This window comes from Vombatus ursinus, unplaced genomic scaffold (genome assembly GCF_900497805.2).
Source record: "Vombatus ursinus unplaced genomic scaffold, bare-nosed wombat genome assembly UNPS02001419.1, whole genome shotgun sequence".
In the NCBI taxonomy this organism is placed as follows: Eukaryota; Metazoa; Chordata; class Mammalia; order Diprotodontia; family Vombatidae; genus Vombatus; species Vombatus ursinus.
In genome coordinates, this window is record NW_020941197.1 from 31003751 (window position 1) to 31027863 (window position 24113).

The 24113-nt window shown below is 35.7% G+C and overlaps 1 protein-coding gene across 1 annotated transcript in view; it reads right to left on the reverse strand.

Annotated features, from left to right (window-relative positions):
- The window catches only part of GSK3B (glycogen synthase kinase 3 beta), a 162186-nt gene that overhangs the window by 13313 nt on the left and 124760 nt on the right, over window positions 1-24113 (reverse strand). Inside the window, exon 9 of the mRNA XM_027866838.1 lies at window positions 22444-22539. Within this exon, the coding sequence (XP_027722639.1) occupies window positions 22444-22539 (96 nt within the window). The remainder of the gene's footprint in view (window positions 1-22443; window positions 22540-24113) is intronic.

The following is a 24113-nucleotide window of genomic DNA, read 5'->3' on the forward strand; positions in this document are numbered from 1 at the left end:
TTTTTGTGACAGTGGGCAGGAGGATGCTTCTTTTGAATGATTTTGAGCAGAAAAACCGTTGATATGGACAGCACTGTTCAAGTTTGGCAGTCAATGTCTTAGAGAAAACAGAAAGTTGTTTATCCCAAGCCTGCAAAATGTTAATGATTTAGTCTTTCCTATTTAAAAAAATAGATTGTAAGTTATCTGGTGGAATTTTTAGATACTTAGATTTTGAGGAAACTATATTATTTTCCTAAACAGTTGTCACCCATGGTCATTTATACAGATCATCCTTCTCTGAAGTTTCCTCTATGCACAAAGTGGGAGACTTTTCCTCCCTATTTGGGGCCACTGACATAAAAAAAAGTGAACTGAAGGCCACATTTCTAATTCTGTAAGCACATAAGAGACAATACTTCAGTTTTCTATCTTTACTGATTACAGGGGAGAGGGAAAAGTAGAGTGAACACAAGGAGGAAAGATGGAATGGAGGTCAGGAAGGGAGGTACTGATGGATAGACAGGGTATAAAAGCAGACTAATGGAGAAAGACAGACAAAAAACACAGCAACTAACAAGGACAGTCACATAAGAGCATGGCAGAAGGGAGTGAGGAAGGGATGCCGAGTGAGTTAGAGGGAGGTAAAAAGGAAGAGAGGGAGGGATGGAGAGAGACAGATAAAAAGAGAGACAGAGACAGTCAGGTAAAGGGTCAAACAGAAAGACAGACACAGACACTCAAAGGAGAAGAACACAGAAGGAAAAAGCATTTATGGAATGAGACAAGGTAAGAGGAAACCAGGGAACACTAAATTGTTTTCTGAAACCCTAGTATTATTCACTGGATATGGGCATCAGAGCACATTATCACTACAGTACTCAGAATTTCAAGAAATAGTTTGGAATAGTCCTTTATACATGTTTGGAAAACAACTTTTCTGCTTTTATTTTCAAATATCAAAATACGTATTTGAAATAAAGGTTTGTTTACTCATGAAATTCTAAAAAAAGTTTTATAATTAAAGGCAGTATGGTATTGTGGATAGAGTCGCTAGGCCTGGAGTCAGTAAGACCTGAATTTGAATACTGTCTCAAACACTTAATAGCTGTATGACCCTGGAGCAGTGACTTAACCTCTTTCTACCTCAGTTTCCTCATTTGTAAAATAGGGATAATAATAGCACCTAACACAATATCAAGTGAGAATAATGTTTGTAAAGTGTTTTGTCAACCTTAAAGCACTACATAATGCAATCTGTCATGATCATTACTTTAAAAGGAATCACTTAGATTTAAAGAATTCATTTTGGAATCTCAAGAGTGTTGGTTAACTTATTAGCTATGCTTGAAAGTCCTTTTCTTAAGATAGCCTTTTAGTCCTTTCCATAATGTTTTTATTTGAGAGATATAGGGCTTAGAACTACCTGTTCCATAAGTATCTCAGAGTAACGATCTGAAACCAGCATTTATTTCATGTTCTGAGCCGGACCCTCTTTTCTCTTATGCCTATTTCTGAACCACATCTACCCCTCACACCCCAAATAATAATAACAAATCTTGATATTTTTGGCTTAGTTGGATCCAAATGGGAGATGGGGAGTAACATAAAGGTATAAATCTAAAACCAAATCAAACCAAAACAAATAAACAAACAAACAAACAAACAAAAAAAAACCTTACAGGAACAGATTGAGCACTTCCACAGCTTTTCAATGACTATTTTCAAACCTAAAAGTCTTTTCTGAATGGGGAGGCCACAGGAAGGACACATAGAGCAAATGTGCTATAGGTACCCCAGCTGTGACCAGAACATCACCTCTTGGTACTTGTGCCCAACAACTGCTGAAATAAGTCATTGCTTAGAGGTTTCCCACCTTTCTTTATCACCTAATTTCCCCCTCAGTATCACATGAAAGACAAAGTTGAACAGTTGTCTTTAATGCTCCTCCCTGAAGACAATTTCCATTTACTTGACAGTATATGGAATTACATTGCCAGCATTTTTCAATAAACATGAGCTAATCCAAAATGCTTTTGCACCAATATGGGAGCACATAAGCCACTCAGCATCACCAAAAATAGAAATAAATACCTCCTGCTAACATTCAAAGTGCAGGGTAGCTGGGCAGTAAGTACATTTTAAATGGAGAAATTTCATGTTAACATCAACGAAGATTATCTGTCAAAACCAACAATAAATCAGTATTGTAAATTTCTCTCTTAAAAATAAAAACCCCAAACCAAAACCTCTTTGGTGTCTTGTTGGCTACAAGTACCCATCCATGTTGGTACTAAGACATTGTATATTAGCCCATTTTGTCATGGAATCCTGACTCATGGAGTCAAAGAGTTAAAACAACAAAGAATAATATCCATTCCGATAACAAACGTTAAGACAGACTTAACCTGCTATTACAAAGTTATCCACTGTTACTTTAAACCCTTTGAGTGACCCATGATGAGAAAAGCTTTGGTTGGCACTCTGTGGATAAACTTTAACCTGAAGATTATGTGGGGATCATTTGTGTTGGGTCAAACCCAATGCCTCCAGAGTTCGGATTTCTGACCACAATACAGGGTGTAGTAGCAAGTGACTTCCAAGTTACAGCCCAAACAGGAACATTGCTCTTCTGGGTTGTTACCTTTGTGTCTAAAGAAAAGGAGACCGACAGAACTACTGAAATTTGGCTTTTACCAAAGGAGTTTCTGTCTCTGCTGCTTCCTCAATTCCTTAAATTGTTCTTAAACTGTTTAACGTCCAGTTCCACAATTAATCAACAACTTTTTTTTTATTTAATAAAGGAAATTTAAAGAAAAAAACCACTCTAATTGTTAAACCTGTCTGGAACTATAATGAATTATTGAGATCAGTGATGAAGACAAGATATAACATACCTAAACAAAAACCTTTCTATAGAGTGATTTAAAAACTGAAATCACAGATGCCTCAGTATAATTTTTATTATATTTCAAGAATGAAATATGTATTTATTTGCAGCATGAATCTCTAACCTTTCAAAATTCCTTTCCCCCAGTTTTATAGGTCAGCCCTAATAATTTGAAAAAAAAAATTAAATACATACCCGAACTCCTGAGGTGAAATGTCCTGTTCCTGATGAGTCCTAAAGATGATAATGCAGTGAAATAATACAAACAGGGGGAGTCAATCCAAAAGAGAATAGTCCAGCAAGGAAAAATATATCCAATGTTATAAGAAATCCATGGTGTGGGGGACATAGAAAATGTTTATACAGTTATAAACTTTAAACATCAGTCTCCATAGTAGCAAGTCCAAGTTTTGAAAATTATTTCGCCACAAGTGTAGGTAAAAAAATTGATTGCGCAATGGTGAGGCATAGTAAAGAAACATCATAATTTTACTTTATTATGTTCCAATGCCAGTGCATTTATTAAAAAAATACAAAACCAAAAAAAGTTAAATCAAAATTAAATCTAGAAGTAAAGGGGTAATCAAGTTCCCAAAGTAAAGTATTTGGTAATTCTCTTGTCCCGGATTCATTGTCCACAGACATGGGGGGAATGGGGAGAAGGGAGGGCCAGATTAGCCTGCTTTAAACGTGTTAAGTCCCTATGCACATATTTTGTTTTTCTCCATAAATGTGTCCAAGGGACACAGTATGAAAAAATTCTAAATTAGTGTTCAGAAGAAAATAAAAATATTTGGTCTGTATTATTATTTGAGTTTTCAAGCCAGATAGTTTATAAATTTGTGTGAGCTAAGAACGGATCAGGCCACCGCGGATTATTCTCCATTTTGGATTGACTTCCCTTCTAATGGATGTTTATTTTTGCTGACGTTCTTTCTCATCTCTTTAGGACTCTTCACGAAATTGACATATATCACCTTGGGAGTGCGGGTATGGACTTAATTTTTCTATTGTGGGCTTTTCCCCCTCATACCCTTGCACCCATTACTTAAGAAAAGAAAAACTTAAGAACATTCTTTCCTTTTGGAATAACTCACTAAAAAAATCCTGACCCTTTTAGCACTACCAATTCAACACAGTTCCACCTATAATTCTACCCAATTCACCCACCAAAAGCTAAACAAAAGATATACAATAAACAGTAATATTAAGGGACAGTCACAGTTATGGGTGACAAGCACAGTAATGTACACCAACACCTAGTACAACTGAGCAAAAAAAAGTGACAGAGGTAGTGGTGTCGGTTATAAGGCATAAGAATAAAAGATGGTACAACTCACCAGTAGCTGTGAACTCCCTTGACTAGTGTAGAATAATTTAACATTCTTTTAGGATAGTTTCTAGTGGGGGAATTAAATATTTTTAATAAAAATAAATAATCCGCGGATTACTTTTAGTCTGCAGACTAAAATTTAGCATACGGATTAAAATCCGGCCCATCAGAATAAAAATCTCTCAATCTAAAACACATCCAGGAGGACAAAACATGAAATCAAACCAAAAGAACTGAGTGCACAAAAGTAAGACTCAACTGGGCAGACTAACATTTAGTGCGCAGACTAAATATGGCCAGCCAAATGTGCAGCAAGGCCATGAAAATCCCAAAACACCCCTGCAAAAACAAAAGCAAAAATAAATAAGTAAAATAAAAAAGGCCGAAAAGAAAGTAGGAAAAAGGAAAACAAAACAAAACAAAACACTGACATGAACTTTTAAAGTGATCCAAATACTACCTCACCTGTGCAGCAACTCATTTTCATAAGATGAAATAAACATAGTCTCTCAGAATACTGGTCCATAATAGAACTAGCAGTACATCAATTTCCAGTTTTCAAAAGTTAAATATTTTTTGGTGTTGAACAAATGCAAACAAGTCCTAATATAGGAAATTATTCAAAGTACATTTGCATTTGGATAACTAAAAATTATAGGTGCACTTTTAATCTACATATCCCAGAATAGCCTTTGACTATCAAGTTTAAGCCTGGAGAAAGTTTTTTATAACTGAATTAAAAAAAAAGCTTTATAAAAGAGCCTTTTAGAAGACAATCATATACACCATTTCAAGTCCTATGTTATAGTAGCTTCCTGAGAGGATCAGATCTAATTCTATTACATTAAGAAGTCAAATGATCAATGTAAAGGTTCCCATTTTCCATGGATGTAACCAGTGACAATTAATCTAAATAGAACACAAAGCCAGTTCTGCTGCCTGTTCCAAACAGTTCCTCCTCACTAGTTGATATTGGGATAAATATGAACTACTGCCACAGATCTCCAGTTACAGACCAAATACATGCAGTGGAGTTCAAAACAACTGACAAAACCACATGCTCAGGGATGCAAACTTAACTATTACTAAAAAAGGAATCTATTGCAATTAGGCCTTTGTTTTCAAGCTACTAACTAAAATTAGTTACAATTTAAAAACAAACACAGAATGAAATGTCACATTAAACACAGCACCAGATGTTAATTTTTATTTATTTGCTGAACTTTATACTGCATTAGTTAGTTGATTAGAAGAAAAGTTTCATACTACTTAATTTTAAAAGGCAGGGACAGTATATAGTAGTCAAAGGGGAAAAAACCTTTTAAATTTAAGCAACCTTAATTAGTGTAACTTGACTCTTTGGCATCTTTAATTGAGGATGGTTTTTAATGTTTGATATGAACCTTCCGTTCAGTGATCACATGAAGACTTAATTAAAAGACTTCTTTATGTTACTACAAAGTGATCTGCTAGCATGTAAACGTTATTCAAACACTGTCAGATGATACAGAGTTCTAGTTAAGTAATATGCAAATAATACCATGCTTTTGCTCTGTGATAATGCAATATTTGAAATTAGCCCCAAACAGGGACAGTCAGATTAGCGAAATACAAAATACCTAGTCTTTATCTAAAATAGCTAAGGTTTATTTAAAAGATAACAACTCTTATTTTATAACACTACTAGCATTCAAATTTTAAAGGGTTTCTAAATTTGTTAGTAAATTATTTCCATTCATTCAGGTCATATTGCTAAATATTCTTTTAAAAAGTAAAAGTTGTTGGAATATAATTATGTATCAAGAGTGTAAATAACCTAAAAGCAAGCTTTAATAAACGAACAAAAAGATTTAATGTAAAAGACAAAATGACCAAATAAAAGTTTTCTGAAATTGCAGTTTATTTCAAATTAGACTGATAGATTTATCTCTTGCTAATCTTGTTTTGAAATATAAAATGAGTTGAAAAGAAAATTTCATTATTTTTCTGGGCTCTAAGAAATTAATTTATGTATGAATCAATTTCTCACCAATGAAAACCATTCCAACCCAAATTGCTAAGCTTGCAGGTTCAATTTAAAAGCTTTTACAGACACTGAGTATTATTAAACTAACTTATATTGAAATATTTGAATTCAGGCATAAAGAATAAAACATTTTTAACCTAAGAATATTTCAGTTAACATTTAAGATTTTATAAAAAGTGTATTTGCCAAAGAGTAATGAAACAGAGTCTTATTTAAAAGTAAGTCTCACTAAGATTTTTCAGCTGCCCAATAGGACAAGATCAGAATTTAAAAGTAACTTTTAGAACCTAACCCAGTAAAATGGAAGTATAAAAATTTCACGCTCCTTGAAAACAGGGACTGTATTATTCACCTTTATATCAGTCATAATGCATAGTAAAATGCCTTGGAAATCGTGTACATTTAAATATTTATTGAATGAATTAACAAAAAAAAAAAGGGATAAATGTTTTTCTTTCTTAATATTGAAGCCAAGTTTAAATCCATACAAACAAGGAATGCCCAACCAAAAGAATCCAAATCCAGTAAAATGGTAAAATTACATTGTTTATTGATATTTAAAAGGTCTTCTTACCCATTACTTCCTTAAACCATTGAGATGCTTTATTTATCTACTATGATGCAGGAAGGAAACATTCCATAATTGAATTTTTTATATAACTGAAGCCTATCCCCCTCTAAGCACCAAAATTTTATTTTTAAACATTCTGAATAGAAACCTCTTTTAAAGGACATATCTTGTCCCTTTAAAGAAGACACTGCATGTAATTTGCCCTTTTCTGGATCATCATTCACCTCATTTAGTCTATATCTAAGCAGTCCTAATCACATTTCCCAGTCATCTTGCCTCAGTATCATGTAGGTGCTCTACCGCCTTACACACACTTTTACAGTTCCAGAGTCATAATCAAATCAATACTGCCATCAATATAAGGAAAGGCCATGTTAATCTACTTCTCTACGGTTCCTTTCACTACCTTTGTAACTTTTTCCTGATGCCTGAAATATTATTCTTCTTGGAATTTCAAGTCTCAGATCAAGTGCTACCTTCTACATGAAGCTTTCCTCGAATGATCTCCCAAGCTGCTAGTATCCTACTTTCCAAAACTATCTTGTATTATTCTTCAATATATTCTGTATATACTGATATAATTCTATCTATCCCATTAGAACGTATGCTCCTCAAGGACAAAGACCATTTCATTTTTATCCATGAATCCTCAGTGCTTAGCAGAGCCTGACGTATACTAGATGTATAATAAATGCTTGTTGACTGATCATAGACCCAAGGAATAAGTTTTTAAATAAATATAGAAACCTTCTGTATCAAGGAGAAATAGCAGAAGAATCTTTTAAAAAGAAATATAATCAAAGCAATGAAAAGCACAATCATTCTCCTTTCCCACTTTAAAAAAGAGATTATCAAGATTACTGTGAGAATGAAAGCAGAAAAATTATTTGGAATTATGAAGCACTAGATAAATTTTTATAAGACACATTTAACACATTTACTGAGTATCCACTATGAATGAATGAAAAGTATTTATTAATATGTGCCCAGTACTGTGCTAAGAGCCAGGGATACAGGCACAAAAGAGTCCCTGTCCTAAAGGAGCTTTCATTCTAATGAGGGAGACAACACTTAAAAGTAATATGCCCTTTCCAGAGGCTATGGTAATAAGATTTTATTACTTTCATCAGAGGAATGGGGGAGTGGGTAGAAGGGTGTGTGTGTGTGAAGAGGCAGAGCTACTTTAAGGGTTCCAATAGTCTTTTGAGACTTAGAACTTTTGCAACACCCTATATACGCATCTGTGAGGTGGGAACGGCTCACCTTTCCTTATTAAAATTAAAACTTGTTAATAACTACTTTTAACAACCAAAGTCATTCTTGCTTACTCAACTGTATGGTGCCTACATAAGAAATAAAACAAGCAAAACAGTTAGAAGTTGACCTATAATGATCATCAGCAATAGATTATTTGTTAAAATTTTCACTACCTTCACAAAGCTTTCCCCACTCTCCACCCCAAATACCACAATCTCCTGCTTAACTAAGTTGCTCAATGATCAGGAAATTGCTGAAGCAAATATTAGGGAAGTAATCAATTTCCTGCTACTGTAACTTTAGTGATAACTAAGAGAACATATTTATGTATTTATGAACTTATTTATATTTATATACATACATACTTATGTACCTAATTTGGACCCCAGACTAGTCAGAAGTTAAGTGTCTCACTGCCTGGACAGACAACTAAAATTATTGCACCCTAGAAGTTTAAGTTTATAATATTTAAAAATTAGTCATTTGCTGAGTTCTATTTCAGCTTTGAGTACTGGGAAAAGCCAGATGTGGTAGAGAGAGGAAAACCACAGATTCTTCTATTTGCCTCTTGAAATTCCATTCCAAATTAAACAAAAGACACAAAGCATTATTGGGGAATCAAAAAAACAATCAAGACTTAGAGAATGTAAATAGATTATATATGCACACACACATACACACACATATAAAACAGCATTATGATACTGTTATTGGGAATTGCAGCAGTAGAATTCTTTATAGGTGAAGCTGTCATAATGAGAAACTGAATTTACTGTATAGATATGGATGATGAGTTCAAACAATCAATCAATTTATTACTTGCTATGTAATACTACATGTATTACTTACTATGCTCCTGACATTTGCGAGGTTCTGGGGATGCAAAGGAAGGCAAAAATAGTCTGTGTCTCAAGGAGCTCATATTCTAACGGGGAGACATGTAAATAACTAGATAAATACAAGATATTTAGAGAGTAGACGGAAAGTAACTTTAGAAAAGGCACTAGAAGTTGGAGGACCAGGAAAGGCATTCCACAGAAGGTGCAATCTGAGTCAGGGAAGCTATGAGGCACAGGTGAGGAAGGAGAGCATTCCAAGTGTGGTGGACAGCCAACTGTTGCAAAAGCAGGAAGGCAGGTGATGAACAATGAATTGGTTAGTACAGCCAGACGGTACTGTGCAGAGGGAAGTAAAAGACTGGAATGGTAGAAAGGAACCAGGTTAAGAAGCAGAAAGTGATAGGGAGAGCCTGGAGTTTTCTGAATAGGGATATGACACAGTCAGACCTACACTTTAGAAAACTGACTTAGGCAGCTGATTGAGTCCATTAAAATTCATGCTGTTTTAGAAACATCACAGTGGCAGCTGAGTCCATTAAAACTTGTTACATAATCTCCACCAGAACTTGCTGTGGCAAGGCAATCCTTTCCACACCACCCTAATCTCATGCCACTCGGGACAGCAACTATATCAAACTCTTTTATCTTTCTTCAAGCCTCTGATCACTCTCTTTCCCCCGACCTTCTTCCTCCAGGGCATGTCCACTAATGGGGGTATCTTCTAAGGTTCTGTTCTGGGCCATCAGCTCTCCCCAAAGATGATTTCACTTGGTGATCTCATCAGCTCCCAAGAATTCATTTATCTTGATACAGATGATTCCCACAGGTATATATCCAGCCCTAGTCTCTCTCCTGAATCTGGCATCACCAATGGTCTTTTGGATATTGAACTCAAAATGTCCAAAACAGAACTCATTATCCGCCCCTCCTCTCCCTTTTTCAACTTTCCTTTTACTATAGAGGGTACCAACACCTTCCCAGTCACCCAGGCTGGTAACATAGGTGTAATCTTTAACTTCTTACTTACTCTTATCTCATATATTCAATCCACTGCCTTATCTGGTCATTCCTACCTTTACCACATTGCTCATATATGTACCCTTCTCTTGACTTGTGAAGCTACCACTCTAGCATAGGTCTTCATCACCTCTTGCCTGGTCTACTGCAATAGTCTTGCAATTGGTATCCCTGTTTCAAAGTGTCTTCCTATTCCAATACTTCTTATCTCACTCTTTCACCCCCTGGCTCAAAAACTCCATCAGCTCCCGATTAGGAAGGAAGTAAGTATTTAAGTTTCTACTGTGTGCTAGACAGTGGGCTACATAAATGCTTTACCAATATTATCTTATTTGATCCCCACAACAATCCTGGGAGGTAGGTGCTATTACTTTCAGGATCAGATGTAAAGTCTGGCATTTAAAGCTCTTCACCACTTCACCCCTTCCTCCCTCTCTTTTCAGTCTTCTTACATTTTATTCTCTTCCATTCACCCATAATCCCTTGCTGTTCCTTGCACACAACAGTCCATTTCCAAACTTTGTGTCTGCATTAGTTGGAGCTTATGCTGGAAATGCCCTCTCTCTTTACCTCTGTCTCTTAGCTTCCCTGTCTTTCCTTCAAAGCTCAGTTCAAATTCCATTTTCTGCAGAAAGCCTTTCCTATGCCACTACCAACTAACTCATAACTCCTTGAAACACTCTTCTCTCCTCCTTTCTCTTTTGTGACAGTAACAAAAAATAGCCAAACAACTATGACTAAGGTACTGTGCTAGGCTCTGGAGACATAAAGACAAAATATAAAATAGACCCTGGTCTCAAGAAACTTACATTCCATAGAGGTTGGGGGAAGGAAAAGAAGGAAATAACTATTTATCAGGTACCTACCAAGTGCCAGACATTATGCTAAGTGATTTACAGATATCTCATTTAATCTTCACAACAACCTTGGGAAACAGGGGCAATATTATTATCCCCATTTTACAGCTGAAGAAACTGAGGAAGACAGAAATGATTTGTGCAGGGTCACACAGCTAGAAGTATGTGATGCCAAATTTGAACTTGGATCTTTCTGACTCTAAGCCCACAGCTCTACTGCACCACCTAGTTGCCCCTGAGGGGGATACAGTACATACATTAATAAGTATTGAACAAGGAAAACTGAAGATGACAAACCACTGACAACTTCTGTGTGTGCGTGTGCGTGTGTGTGTGTGTGTGTGTGTGTGTGCGCGCGTGAGTGTTTTCCTTATCTGTAGAATGGAGATGATAAAAATAGTAACTACCTTGCAGGGCTGTTACAGGATCAAATGAGATAATAAATACAATGTAATACCTGGTACATAATACGCACTATATAAATGTTAGCTGTTATTGGTTGGTGTGTGTGTGTGTGTGTGTGTGTGTGTGAGTGTGTGAAAGAGAGAGAGATCTAGTCAGAGATGGCTTCATGCAGAAGTGGCATGGAGCTGAACCTCTCAAAGAGAGTGATATGGAGGGAGTGGGTTCTAGGATGGAATATACAAAGGCTAAAAACGGAGCGCTGAGTTCAAAGGATAGCCAGAAGTCCGGTTCATCTGGTGACAAAAAGCAAGGTTGAAAAATTACATGAGAAAGAGATGGGTCATAAATGTTAGACTAAGCAGTATTTTAGTCTTTAAGCAACGGGGAGACACTGAAGTTTCACAAAGAAATATGGTCAGTTCAAAGCCTTAGGAAGATCATTTTGGCAGCTCTGTGATGGATGGATTGGAAAGGAAAGAGACTAAAGGCAGTTAGATGACACAGTGTCTAAAGATCTGGTTTTGGAGTCAGGATTATACTAGTTCAAGTCTGACCTCAGACACCTACTAGCTGTGTGAGCCTGGACAAGTCACTTACGTGTTTCTCAGTTTTGTGAAGATAAAATGAGATAATATTTTTAAAAGCACTAGCATAGTCTGGTACATAGCAGACACTTAATAAATGCTTGTTACTTTTTTTTTCAATTTAGATGCTTTTTAAAAAAACTTAGATTTTTTTGGGTCGTGTTTGACACTTTGTGACCCTTTTTGGGGTTTTCTTGGCAAAGATACTGCAGTGTTTTGCCATTTCCTTCTCCAGCTCATTTTGCAGATGAGGAAACTGAGGCAAATATGGTTAAGTGACTTGCCCAGGGTCACACAGCCAAGCGTCTGAGGCCAGATCTGAACTCGGGAAGATGAGTCTTCCCAAATTCAGGCCTGATGCTGTATTCACTGTAACACCTAACTAACCTAATTTAGAAACAGTGGAAACCAATTAGGAAGCTACTAGTGTCCAAGAAAGGTGGTAAAAGGCCTAAATGAACTTGTGGCTCTATAAGGGCAGGGATATCAGAAATTTTAAGAAAGTGAAATCCTCAAGACTTAAGAATAACTTAAGAGGTTATGAGAAGGATAGAAACAGTGAAGTAAGGAGGAGAGTGAGTTTAGCAGGGAAGATAAAAACTTTGACTTTGAGATATCTATGGGGACAACTGAGGAGCTATTCTATAGGCACTTAAAAAATTACTGGAATTCGGGAAAAATTAAGATTGAATATATTTGATGGATGGGAACCCATGAGATCTGGAATAGGCCATATTAAGACAGAAGTACTCAGGAGGAAAAGCTGGTCAAAAGGCATCAAAAACTGCCAAGAGTTCAAGCAGTATGAGGGTTAAGAAAGATGATGAGATTTAATAGTTAAGAGACCTCTAGTAATTCTTAAGAGAGTGATTTCACTAGGGTAGACAATCAGAATCCTGATTTGCAAGGGAATGAAAAGGAAGTGGATGGTAAAGTAATAGAAACACTTAGGTGAAGTGGTAAAGAGGAGCAAAGATATATGGAAAAAACTAGAGGGATGCCACCATCAAATGAGTTTTCGAAGGCCAGGAGAGACCTGAGCCTATTGTCTCTTTCTCTAAGCAGGGAAAGAGCCAGTTGAGGACGGGTGGGAGTGGAGAGAGTAGGAAGGATGCAGAAGGAGAGGAGAGATTGGAGGATGGTAATATGCAATGAGGAAAGTTACTGAAGGAGAGAGGGTGTTGAACTGAAGGGTTCACTTGGGGAAAGAGAAACGGACTCTTCTTCAGAGACAGAAAAAAAAAGGAGAGAAGGATGGAGTTAGAGAAGGGCTTCTGGAAAGTTCAAATGGATGGTCTCTTTTCTCAGTAAATAAGAGGTGAAGAAAATCTGCTGGGAAGGGTGGGAAGTAAGTGCGACATCACACTATGTTTCATCTCCTTTCTTTTCTTTAATGATTCATATTCTTCCTCCCTTTAGCCCTTAATTGAGAATATTCCATAAAGGCCAGATACTAGAGGTAGCTGGTGGCACAGTGGATAGAGTGCTAGGTCTGATGTCAGGAAGACCAGAGTTCAAATTTAGCTTTCAGACACTTACTAGCTGTGTGATCCTGGGCAAGCCACTTTACCTCTGTCTGCTTCAGTTTTCTCAAAAATACAATGGGAATAATAAAGCCACCTACTTCACAGGGTTGTTGTGAGGATCAAATGAAATATTTGTAAAGTGCTTAGCACAGTGCCTGACACACAGTAGGCACTTAAATGCCTATTTCCTTCCCTGCCTTGGTCACCTCCTTTTTCCAGAAAACTCACCTAATTATTATCAAATATTACTTCTATATTAATGCATTTAAAATATACATACCCCTGACAGATACTTAATAAATGCTTCCTAACTGTATCATTTGGTAATTGAGGTAAAACTCAATTTTGACTGATTATGGAATTCATTCAGGAGGCTTTGTAACGTGCTCACGGATTACTGTAATCCACACAAATTCATGTACAAATAGAGGCATTTGGAGCATATCTCACCATCTATCGAGAGTTCATCTATTTGGATTCTGTGCTGAACAGCCTTCATGATGAAGGCAAAAACCACTGGTGAACATGTTTCTCTGTTTTATGCCATAGTTTCTGATAACAATCAGAGACTAGTACTGTTATCTCTGTTGTTATATCTTTCAAGAAATTTCATATGATTTTGGCATATGAATGGAATACATCTTACTGGAGTAGAGAAACAGCCTTTAAAGTTGTATTTTGCTTTACAGAATTGCTTTGTTTTTATAGTGAACAGACAAATATTCTCTATAACTTTAAATGAAATGTGTAACTGGAAAGGTCTGATGTACAGTAAATAGTTTGTGAAAACCTAGATATTTCCTTCTTATACATTCATCAAGAATGTTCGATGCATGTATATATTACATTACTCTCATGAAAATTTTGTAGAGACATGTTTCAATGATCCTTGATATATTTACTTGTTTACTTTTTTAGAAAGTAGTAAGACCTGAGATTTTTCTTCAAGCCTTTGGTAAAATTGCCTTTTTTACCTTAAGAATTGATCCCTCAATACCCTTACAATTATGTAGCCTTCAGCATGGACCTCCTTCATGTATTCTTGCTCTTCCCATCAACAGCTTCTTGTAATGCTATTTCTAGTTCCTCATAAGGTGAAATGCTACCAAGGGTTGTAATGTTAAGAGTCCAAAAGAGGTAGGTTCTACTGTCAATGATAGAGAAAAAAAAATTATCATAAAAGATGAGACATGATAAAGGAAGGAAGCCTTGGTGACTAATTAGAAATGGGAAAAAATTGCAAGGGATGAATGAAGGATAATCCTATTGAAATATAGTCTGGGTGACTGGGAGAATGATGACATTATTGTCAGAAATGTGGAAGCCCAGAGGGTATAGGTGGGTTCTAGAAGATGAAAATGTTAGTTTTAGATATGCTGAGTTTACAAAGACTATAGGACATAAAGATAGGGATGTCTAACAGGCAGTTAGAGATAGGAGTCTAAAGTTCAGAAGAGTTTAGGGATGGGATGGAAATCTGGGGGGTCACCAGTTATACCTGATGAGCTTTCTAAGGGGAACATATATATAAAGAAGAAAAAAGGCTGAATCGAATATCCAGACTTGGGTTTCATATCCTAATATATAAATACTGGCAAATGTTTTTATAAATATAAAACATTCTGTAAGGGCTACAAATAACAACATACTAGACTGATGCATACCATTATTTTGAGATATGATAGACTGACTACTGGATGTCAGTTGTCCATTGCTTTTGCTTCTACAACAGGTTCCTGAGACATAGTTGTGAGTTCCAGGGTGCCTAATGTAGCTTGGTACAAATGTCCATGATGGCACTACATTACAGGATTTTTGGGCCTAAGCTCCTCATCTCTGGGATGATTTTGACAGGATCTAAGATCACTCTGGGAATGTACGCAAGAAGAAATACATAAAGCCTAAGAGAATTTTAGTATTTGCTAAATTTGTAGTATTCTGTTCATTTGACTTATCACCATTAGGCAGGTAAAATATGGTATCTAGAATAGGGAACGTTTAGGGAAAATACTCTTCCTTGGAGATTGGGGCTTTCATCATGTTATTTAGTCCTTTCAGTTATGTCTGATTCTTTGTGACCCCATTTGGAATTTTTCTGGCAAAGATACTGGAATAGTTTACCATTTCCTTCTCCAGCTCATTTTACAGATGTGGAAACTTGAAGTAATCAGGGTTACTTGCTCAGGGTCACATAGTAAGCGTGAGGCCAGATTTGAACTCAGAAAAGATAAGTCTTCCTGACTCCCGGCCTGGCACTCTACCCCCACTGTGCCATTTACCTACCCATCATATGTACTTTGTTAAACTTCTATGTTATCACAAGTATACAAAAAATTCAGCATTTTTTGTTGTCTTCAGCCATCTATGACTTAGTCAAACACCACTGCAAGTAACTGGAGGCTAAAATGATCAATCTTTATTTAATAGAAAGAAAACTTGGCTAGGATGCAAATGAGTGGGGATTTTGTTGAGGCTCTTCCAACAACCACCTATATTTTCTTTGGGTGGTTTATTCAATCTCTCTATCATGATTTCTCTGCCTATAAAAAGGCATATTAAATGAGATAATGTATTGTAAAATGTTTTATAAATATTTAAGGGCTCTATAAATATTAACTATTATTCATTATTATGATACTATCATCTATTTTTATCTACCTTACTATAAATCCAAACTTCAATACATCCATGAGTGAATATTCACTCTTTTGATACAGACTGTAACCCATTCATGTCTCCTCATTAAGATTTTTTTTCATGTTGTTCCATATGCCCACCACAGAAGATCTACCCAATACACAGAAAGCCTTCCCCTAAGTCTTCTTATGTTTTATGGATATGAATATAGGCTATCCCTTAATTAATTAATTATCCTCTGCTCTTGCTATATGATTGGCCCATTACCTCTTTATTCAGTCATAAATTTCCATGACATCTTAGCAACTCAAACTGGGCTATCATAAGGGAAAAAAAGGGATCACAGATAAAAAATGTTTTTAAAAACTTTCCGACTTTGAAATTCCATGACTTAAGTTACAAAAATGAAAGACTGAAGCCTGAATGCGCTACTTAAATAAAGCAAAGGGAGAAAAATAATTTTGTGTATATCCTTGTGTATTCACATTTTTATTATAGTTTTATTTGAGGGAATAAAAACTCAAGAACATTCATAAAACAAGGGCTTATCAAATTTCTGATGGGTGTTTTAATAGATCTGGGAGGGTAAGAGAAAGGAGCTGTATGAAGATGTTACATCTATCAGACTACTATTATAAGAGTCAACAATACTCTTGAAAGGCTTCAGTGGCTAGAAGGAACACATAATTTTAAGGAGTGCTTTCATCGTCAGGTACATAGTAAATCACTTAATGAAAACTGATTAGCACTGGTATCTACTGAAAAAAAAAAGGTTAGAACTGAAACTAGGAATCATGTAAGAAAGTAATATTACACAAAGGGTGAGTACACAAAATTTATCTTACAGTACTTTTTGACTACATTTCCCTCAAAGCCTTTTTATTTTGTCTTACGACTTAACATGCATTTATGACTTGCTAGGTACTTCCCCTCCCCCCCAAAATTACCTGTGCTCTCTCTTTAAAAGGGCCTCTTTTTGAGTCTGTAAATGGATATCAACCACCATTTCCTACAGTTATTTGATTAAATCCTCCCATTCCTTCATTCATCCTATACCCAGCTGTCAGATTAATGTTCAACTATTTCTTTTATTATGTAGCTTCTCTACTCAAGAGTCTTATTGCATATCGGATCAAGTTCAAAAGATTAATGCTGGTTTTAAAAGTCTTTCATAATCTAGACCACTTTTTCAACCTTTCTCCTGTCACAACCAATGTCTCTTTTAGAGGAGTCCCTTGTTTGTAGAGCTAACACAGGAGTCATGTTCATTCCTAGTTCTATACCTTTGTTGGGATTCTCTCCCAATTCCACTTTACCAATTCCAATCTTAAATATTGTTCAAGGATCATTTCCATTTGCTAATTCTTACACAAAAGCCTTCCCGAGCTACTCCAATGTACATTCATGTTTCCCTTTTTAGAATTCCTATAGTGATACAAATAATGAGCATTAAAACATTACTTTTTTCACCTTGGAAGCAATAGTGTTTTATATAAGTATCCTGTAGAGATTTTAAAATGGAAAGTGTAATTTTCTACTTCAATATAATAAAAACCTTTAGTTTTTCAAAATGTTTCTTTTTCCGGAGGAAAAATGAAGTACATACATAAATAATGTGAAAATTCAAAAGAAAAACTAGGGTTAACCAGCTGTAGTTCAGTCAGATGCTATATGAATGGCAGCAGGGATAAGTCCAGGTTCTAGAAAAGGAATAACTTATTGACTTTTCGAGCCATATAATATCCTTGGGGGAATATTGGATGGCAAGGGTAAATAAGGGTGGTAAGACTTCTACCACAATTTTATAGGTAATTAAAAAAAACTCCTGATTGCTCTCCTGTTTTGTCCCCTAGATTTCTGAAGACACCGTCACAGCTAACAACCTCACAATGGTACAGCTGGCAGAGGGAGGGAACTGGATAAACTGAGAAGCAGACTGAGGCCAAGCAAGGAAAAAAATGGCAGGCAGAACTAGGAATGTATCTTCCTATTTATTCTTGACAAGATATCACAAAGTCAGAACCAGGGCAAGAACCAAAACTTAATGACTACTAATCTGATACTATTCATTACCAATCACAGTGTTTTCTTACTCTTATAATATATATATATATATATATATATATAAACAATATGATCATTTCATATTTGCATGGCACTTTCATATTTTTTAAAAGTAATTATTTCATTTTATCCATGCAAAAACCCATAAGAAAGGTATAATAATTATTATCATTATTTTAGAGAAGAAGAAACTGAGGTACACGAGATTCTAGCACTATAATGTCAGCTCACTGAAGGCAGGGACTGTTTTATATTTCTATCTGCAACACCTAGCAAAGCACACATTCCTTTTTTTCTTCTCAGGCCACCCCACTAATTTTTGATCTTCTCTTTGCTTGCAATGTACTTCTACTCACTGTTAACCTTCCCTTCCATTCCCCAAAGGTATGTCATCTTAGAGAAGCAAATCTTGAGTGAACAGGAAGGCCAACGTGTTTTTCTTCAGGTGTAAAAAACTCTTTATTTTAGAATCTTGAGAAGGAACCCCAGGAAGATTCCATGATGAAGCTTCTTTTCTTGCACAGTAGAGTAAAGCTCTCACCCCTTAATTCTATTCCCAAACCATACAATTAGATAATCACTGGACTGTAAGATACTTAAGAGCAGGGACTGTTTTTTGCCTTAGATTGCATCCCCAATGGTTAGCACAGAGCTTAGCATAGAGTAGGTGCTTAAGATTTATTGACTAAAAAACCATGAAAATGTTTATTTACTGACTACAAGAACTAGAAGAAATATCTCTATAGATGTCTTGTAGCCCTAATAGTCATAAATGGCATAGTCAGAAACCAGGGATTAGATTATAGGTAGAAACTTCTCTTCTACACATGAGCATTAGATTTACCCTTTTTTTTTTTTGGGTGAGGCAACTGGGGTTAAGTGACTTGCCCAAGGTCACACAGCTAGTACATATCAAGTGTTTGGTCTAAGGCCGGATTTGAACTCAGGTCCTCCTGACTTCAGGGCCGGTGCTCTATCCACTGTGCCACCTAGCTGCCCCCATTAGTATTAGATTTAAAAACTTCAAGATACTTGGTACTATAACAAGCAGAACTCATTCTACTGTATTTTGTCCCTTGATTTCTGTCATTCCTAATTTCCTCTACCTTGTTATTTACATACCACACACTTTTTCCTTAATCCCTTATCTGTGCCTGCTCCCCTAAAAATACTAGCTGTTGCTCTTGAGGTCACAGTAGAATACTGAGCTACTTAGGAATACGCACATAACTCTGTATACTTGTAAAGGGAGCTGCCCCTCACATGTTCAACAGTACCCTGAGCTGCTACAAACTTAATCAAAACCAGCTCTGGTGGAAGCAAAACCACTTCAGTCACAGTAATTCTGACCTCTGTTCTAGCCATGCTAGGACAAGGCTACTTTCAAATTTTAAGCAAAACCTTTACAAAGAGACCCTTGCTGGCCTTTTCTTTCTTTCTTTTTTTTTAAAAAGTAGCATCACTGGTTGTCTAGTGGTACAAAATATAGAAAAAATTATAAACACCCAGGAATCCAAAAAGATATTAAATTCATCACAATTCTTTTGCTGTTACAGCTGTATGACATTTTAAAATTACCTGTTCACACTCATTCTAATGGATACCAGAGGCTGTATAATATAATGTTAGGCACACTGGTGTCAGAAGATTTGGATTCAAATCCTGCTTCTGAAATTAACTATGTGACCTTGGGTAAGTTATATAACCACTGGGCTGCAGTTTTCTTATCTATAAAATGGAGATGATAGTAATGCTTGCACAATTTCCTTCAAAGAATCTCAGGGTGAGAAGAGAATTCATGGATTATCTGTACCTGGCCAGGTAGCTTTAACCATACCTGAACAAGAATCCTCTCTATAACACAGTAGCTATTTAGACTTTTCTTGAAGTTCTCTAGTGAAATAACTTATTACTTCCTGAAACAACTCATTCTCCTTTTGGATAGCTATCCTTCTTAGGAAAATTTTTCCTTACATAAAACCTAAATTTCTTTCTCTATAAGTCCTACCCACTGCTCTTCATTTTTCCTTCTGCAGCCAAAAAGGATAAGCCTAATTCCTTTCCTCATGACAGTTCTTCTCACACTTGAGGAACACATCCATTGTGGTGCCACCTAAGTTTTTTTTTTTCCCCAGTAAGTATCTTTTAAGTGTCTACAATATACGCTGGGCGCTGGGGATGCAAAGACAAACATGAAACAGTTTTTGTCCTCAAAGAACTTACAGTCTATAGGGAGAGACAACATGTACATATAAAAGTATATGTAAGAAAATAAATACAAAGCAATTTGGGGTTGATGGTGAGGAAGGCAGTAACATGTGGAGTAGGGAACAGGAAAGGCCTCATGTATAAAGCAGCACTTGGACTGAGCTATTCTCTAGGCTAAACATTTCCAGTTCCTTCTGTTCTAGCCAACTGGATCTTTTTGAATCCTGACTCACCCACTGCTCTTACTTATTTTATTTATTTCTGAGTCATTTGTAAATTTGATGAGCATGCAATTTATGCTTTTATCCTGATCACTGATAAAAATGTTAAACAGCAAAAGGTCAAGCACAAATCTCTGTAGCACTCTATCACAGAAAGACCTCCTTCCAAGTTGAAAGGACTGCTTTGAGGAAAGCAATTTGTAAATCATAAACATTATATAAATATCAGCTATTAGCATTACTTTATTCCACAATTTATAATACATTATTGTATTATAAATTATACTGTAGGGATGTCATCCAAAAAAATTTGAGATGATACAGAAACCTATTTCGAGCTATCTGAAAATGTGATGTATACTACCTTGGGTGACATTTTTGACAATATATGTTGAAATTATACATATACTGAAAATTTCTGCATCAAAAATTCATTTTTTTTTTGAGTGCAGCAATGGTCTTGCCTTGTCTGCTTGTAATCCTGCAACAGTTCACATAAATGCTGGATTAAATTGAGATGAGCCCAAGGGATATGAGTCAATTTAAGGTTAGGTGTGAAGCAGTCTTAGGACACCCTTAGTCTGAATGATTCTTCAGAGACCCAGTATGGTTTCTGTATAATCTAAGGTGTGTGTGAACATTCCTAGGACACCTTGAAATGAATTTTAATTTAGCCCCTCAAACTGAAATAAGTCTCCTGAGGTCTTCCAGATTTCCTAACTACTTAAATTAGAAATGGAATAACATTTGGAGTAGAGAAATAGAGTAGTCACATTTGACCTTGGGTACTAGTTATACCCTCTCAGCAAAAAAATAAAATAAAATAAACAGATCAGGAAAATATTCAAGTCTTGGTCTTTCTGTCTGTGATAGCTATATCCTTTAACTATCATTAAAATATTACAAGGCATTTGGACTTGAATTAGGAAAAAAAACTCAACTAGCAGCATGAGCAGATTTTCATAAATGCTAGGAAGTGATTGTAGTCTATATAAATGAAAAATTCAGATGTCGATGAACCTAAATAATTTTTATTTTCAGCAAAACTGGATCCTATAAACAGTATTTTTCACTAAAATGTTTTCCCAGTGCTAGGGTGACCATTTCCGACTCCTTTAAAAAGGGTGCAATGAGACATGAGACAGCAAACAAGACAGAGCGGAGAAAGTACTAAATAGAGAGTGAGCTTGACTCTTTCAATAACTAGTTGTGGTCTTACAAGACACATAACTTTTCTAGGCTTCAGGTAACCCACCGGTAAAATGAGGGAGTTGGAAAAGTTGATTTCTAAGATCATTTTAGCTCCAGCATTAACTTAATGTATATTATTTAATGTTACATATTGAAATAAGAAAAATTCAAAAGTCTAATTTAAGTTTTTCTAGTTGGTAGTCAAAATTTACCTTTTAGTAAATTAGTACCTTTCCTCTTAAAAATCTGTTCATACTATATCTTTTCCATCTAATACAGAATTATAGTTTTCTGATTGGCAAGTGAAACACTAGCAACATTTCAAATAGCTTTCCATTTGTATCACTGGAAGGAGTGGAGATGCTTAAAATTTTTGCCCCAGAGCACCAAGGAAGCACAAACCAGAGGCGGGGGAGGAAGAGGAGAGAATCTATAACTTTAAAGACTAATTTTCACTAGTTAGACCAGTGAATTGAAAAAATGCATGCTATCTTTGTTGTGATGCAGAAATTAAGTACTGTTTACCATATAATTAAAAGAAAAAACCCCTTAGGGCTCGAAATGGTCAAACTTTACAGCCTATTGATATAAGCATGTCATCAGGACCTTCAAATACACATTTGCAGTAGTAAATGTCTACAAACAATCAAAATGGGTGCACATTATAAACATCATCAATGAATACTCACTTGAATTGCTGTAATACCTTGGATTCAACTACTGGGTCTCAAAGTAGGTTTGTTTAAAAATTAAGGAAAAAACTAAGTTTTAAATTAATGCCATTTAGTGTACTTTTGGCCCTTATGCCTTAATCATTACTTCACTCATTTAGACTCACCTTAGTCCAAGGATGTGCCTTAATCTGAGGAAATTTGAATTCAGTGTAGTTTGGATTCATTTCTCGAATTTGCTCTCGTGTTGGTGTTCCCAGGACCTAAACAGAGAAAGAAAATTCTTTATATAGTCTATAGAAGTTGAAGTATATTCATTATTTTGTAACACATGCTACACTGAGAAAGTGACTTAAATTACACTGACACACAGCTGGTTAAATAAAGCAGACATGATGAAAGCCAAATTTTATGATGTGTTGCTTCCTAGGGAGCATCTCTAAAGACAAATAATACTGATTTAGGATTTTAAAATTAATTCATAAAAAATGAAGTTAGGTCACACATATTTGCAAATACTTGTATATCAGCTGTTATCAAACCCGAAAGCTGTCAGAATTCTCTTTCTCCACCTAATTTGCTTATTTGTAACACATGGCATTACCACTGGTCCAATAACAATCTCTGAGCTGACTTCCAACTGGCTGAGACATCTGAATCCATAATTCATTCATCACTTTTTAGAGTTCCTGAGTAAAAGCTAAAATTTCAGAAATATGAGAAGGAAAAGGGCAACAGCTAGTTAAGGAGAGGGAAAAGGAGGGAGAAACTGGGGAGTACTGCTCCTAAAGCAGAATAAAAAGGATGAATAATCTCTGTAGTTAAGACCAAGGGAAAAGTGAAACTGCTAAGAATGCATAAAAGAGGCATCCTAGTGACTCTTAGCAGTATTTTCCATTGAAGAGCCATGCAATGTGCTGGTAGCTTTCTGGTTCCTTAATATTTCATGAAAAATTTGGGTAGTCCACCTGTTGTCACTCATTCATACTAAACAGCTTTTCTGATTACGCATCTTGATTATTTTTTTACACCATTTTTTCAATGTGAATCATCACCAGCAATATGCTAAAACATACTTATACTTACCATTTATCTTTTTATTCCACTTCGAGTCATCTACAACTTTGACTTTTTCAATATTATGGTGGGAAAAGAGTGGACTAAAAAAGATGGGACTTGGTGGCAGTGAGCATTTTGGGATCTTTGAAATCAATGTACAATTTCCCAGCTTTACTTTTTGTTCCCACTAAATTATAGCCCAGCGAGCCTGAGCTATGTGCATTTTTCACCTACCTAAAAAAAGTTTCATTGATGCCATGTTTCTAAAGACTCAATTAGTTTCCAATATATTCCCCCACCTTTCAAATCCTCTTATAACAAAGAAAAAGTTGCACAAAACTCAAAAGATATAGCAATTACCTGGCAGTATATACAACATAAAAAAATATTCAGTTTTCCAATTCAGCACCAAGAGGTGGGAAATATGTTTTACTATTATTTATTCTGTATATGCACTTAGGTCTTCCAAGACAGAACATAAGCTTCTTGACAGCAAGGTCTACTTTGTTTTTGTCCAATGCCTAGTATAGAGTAGGTATTTTAATTAAAGCACAACAATTAGGCTTCTCATCTGACTGATCTGCTGCTCCCAGGGAGGAAGGCAGGTTACTGCAATTGTATTTTCTTTTACATCACTTAGTCAATGCATACATTATTCCCTTGGTTCTACTTTATTTACTCAGAATTAGAGTTCTTATAATCTTACTCTGTTTCTCTGAAATCCTTATGTTTTTTGTTCTTTGCAGCAAAATAATATTCTATTATATTCATATACCAG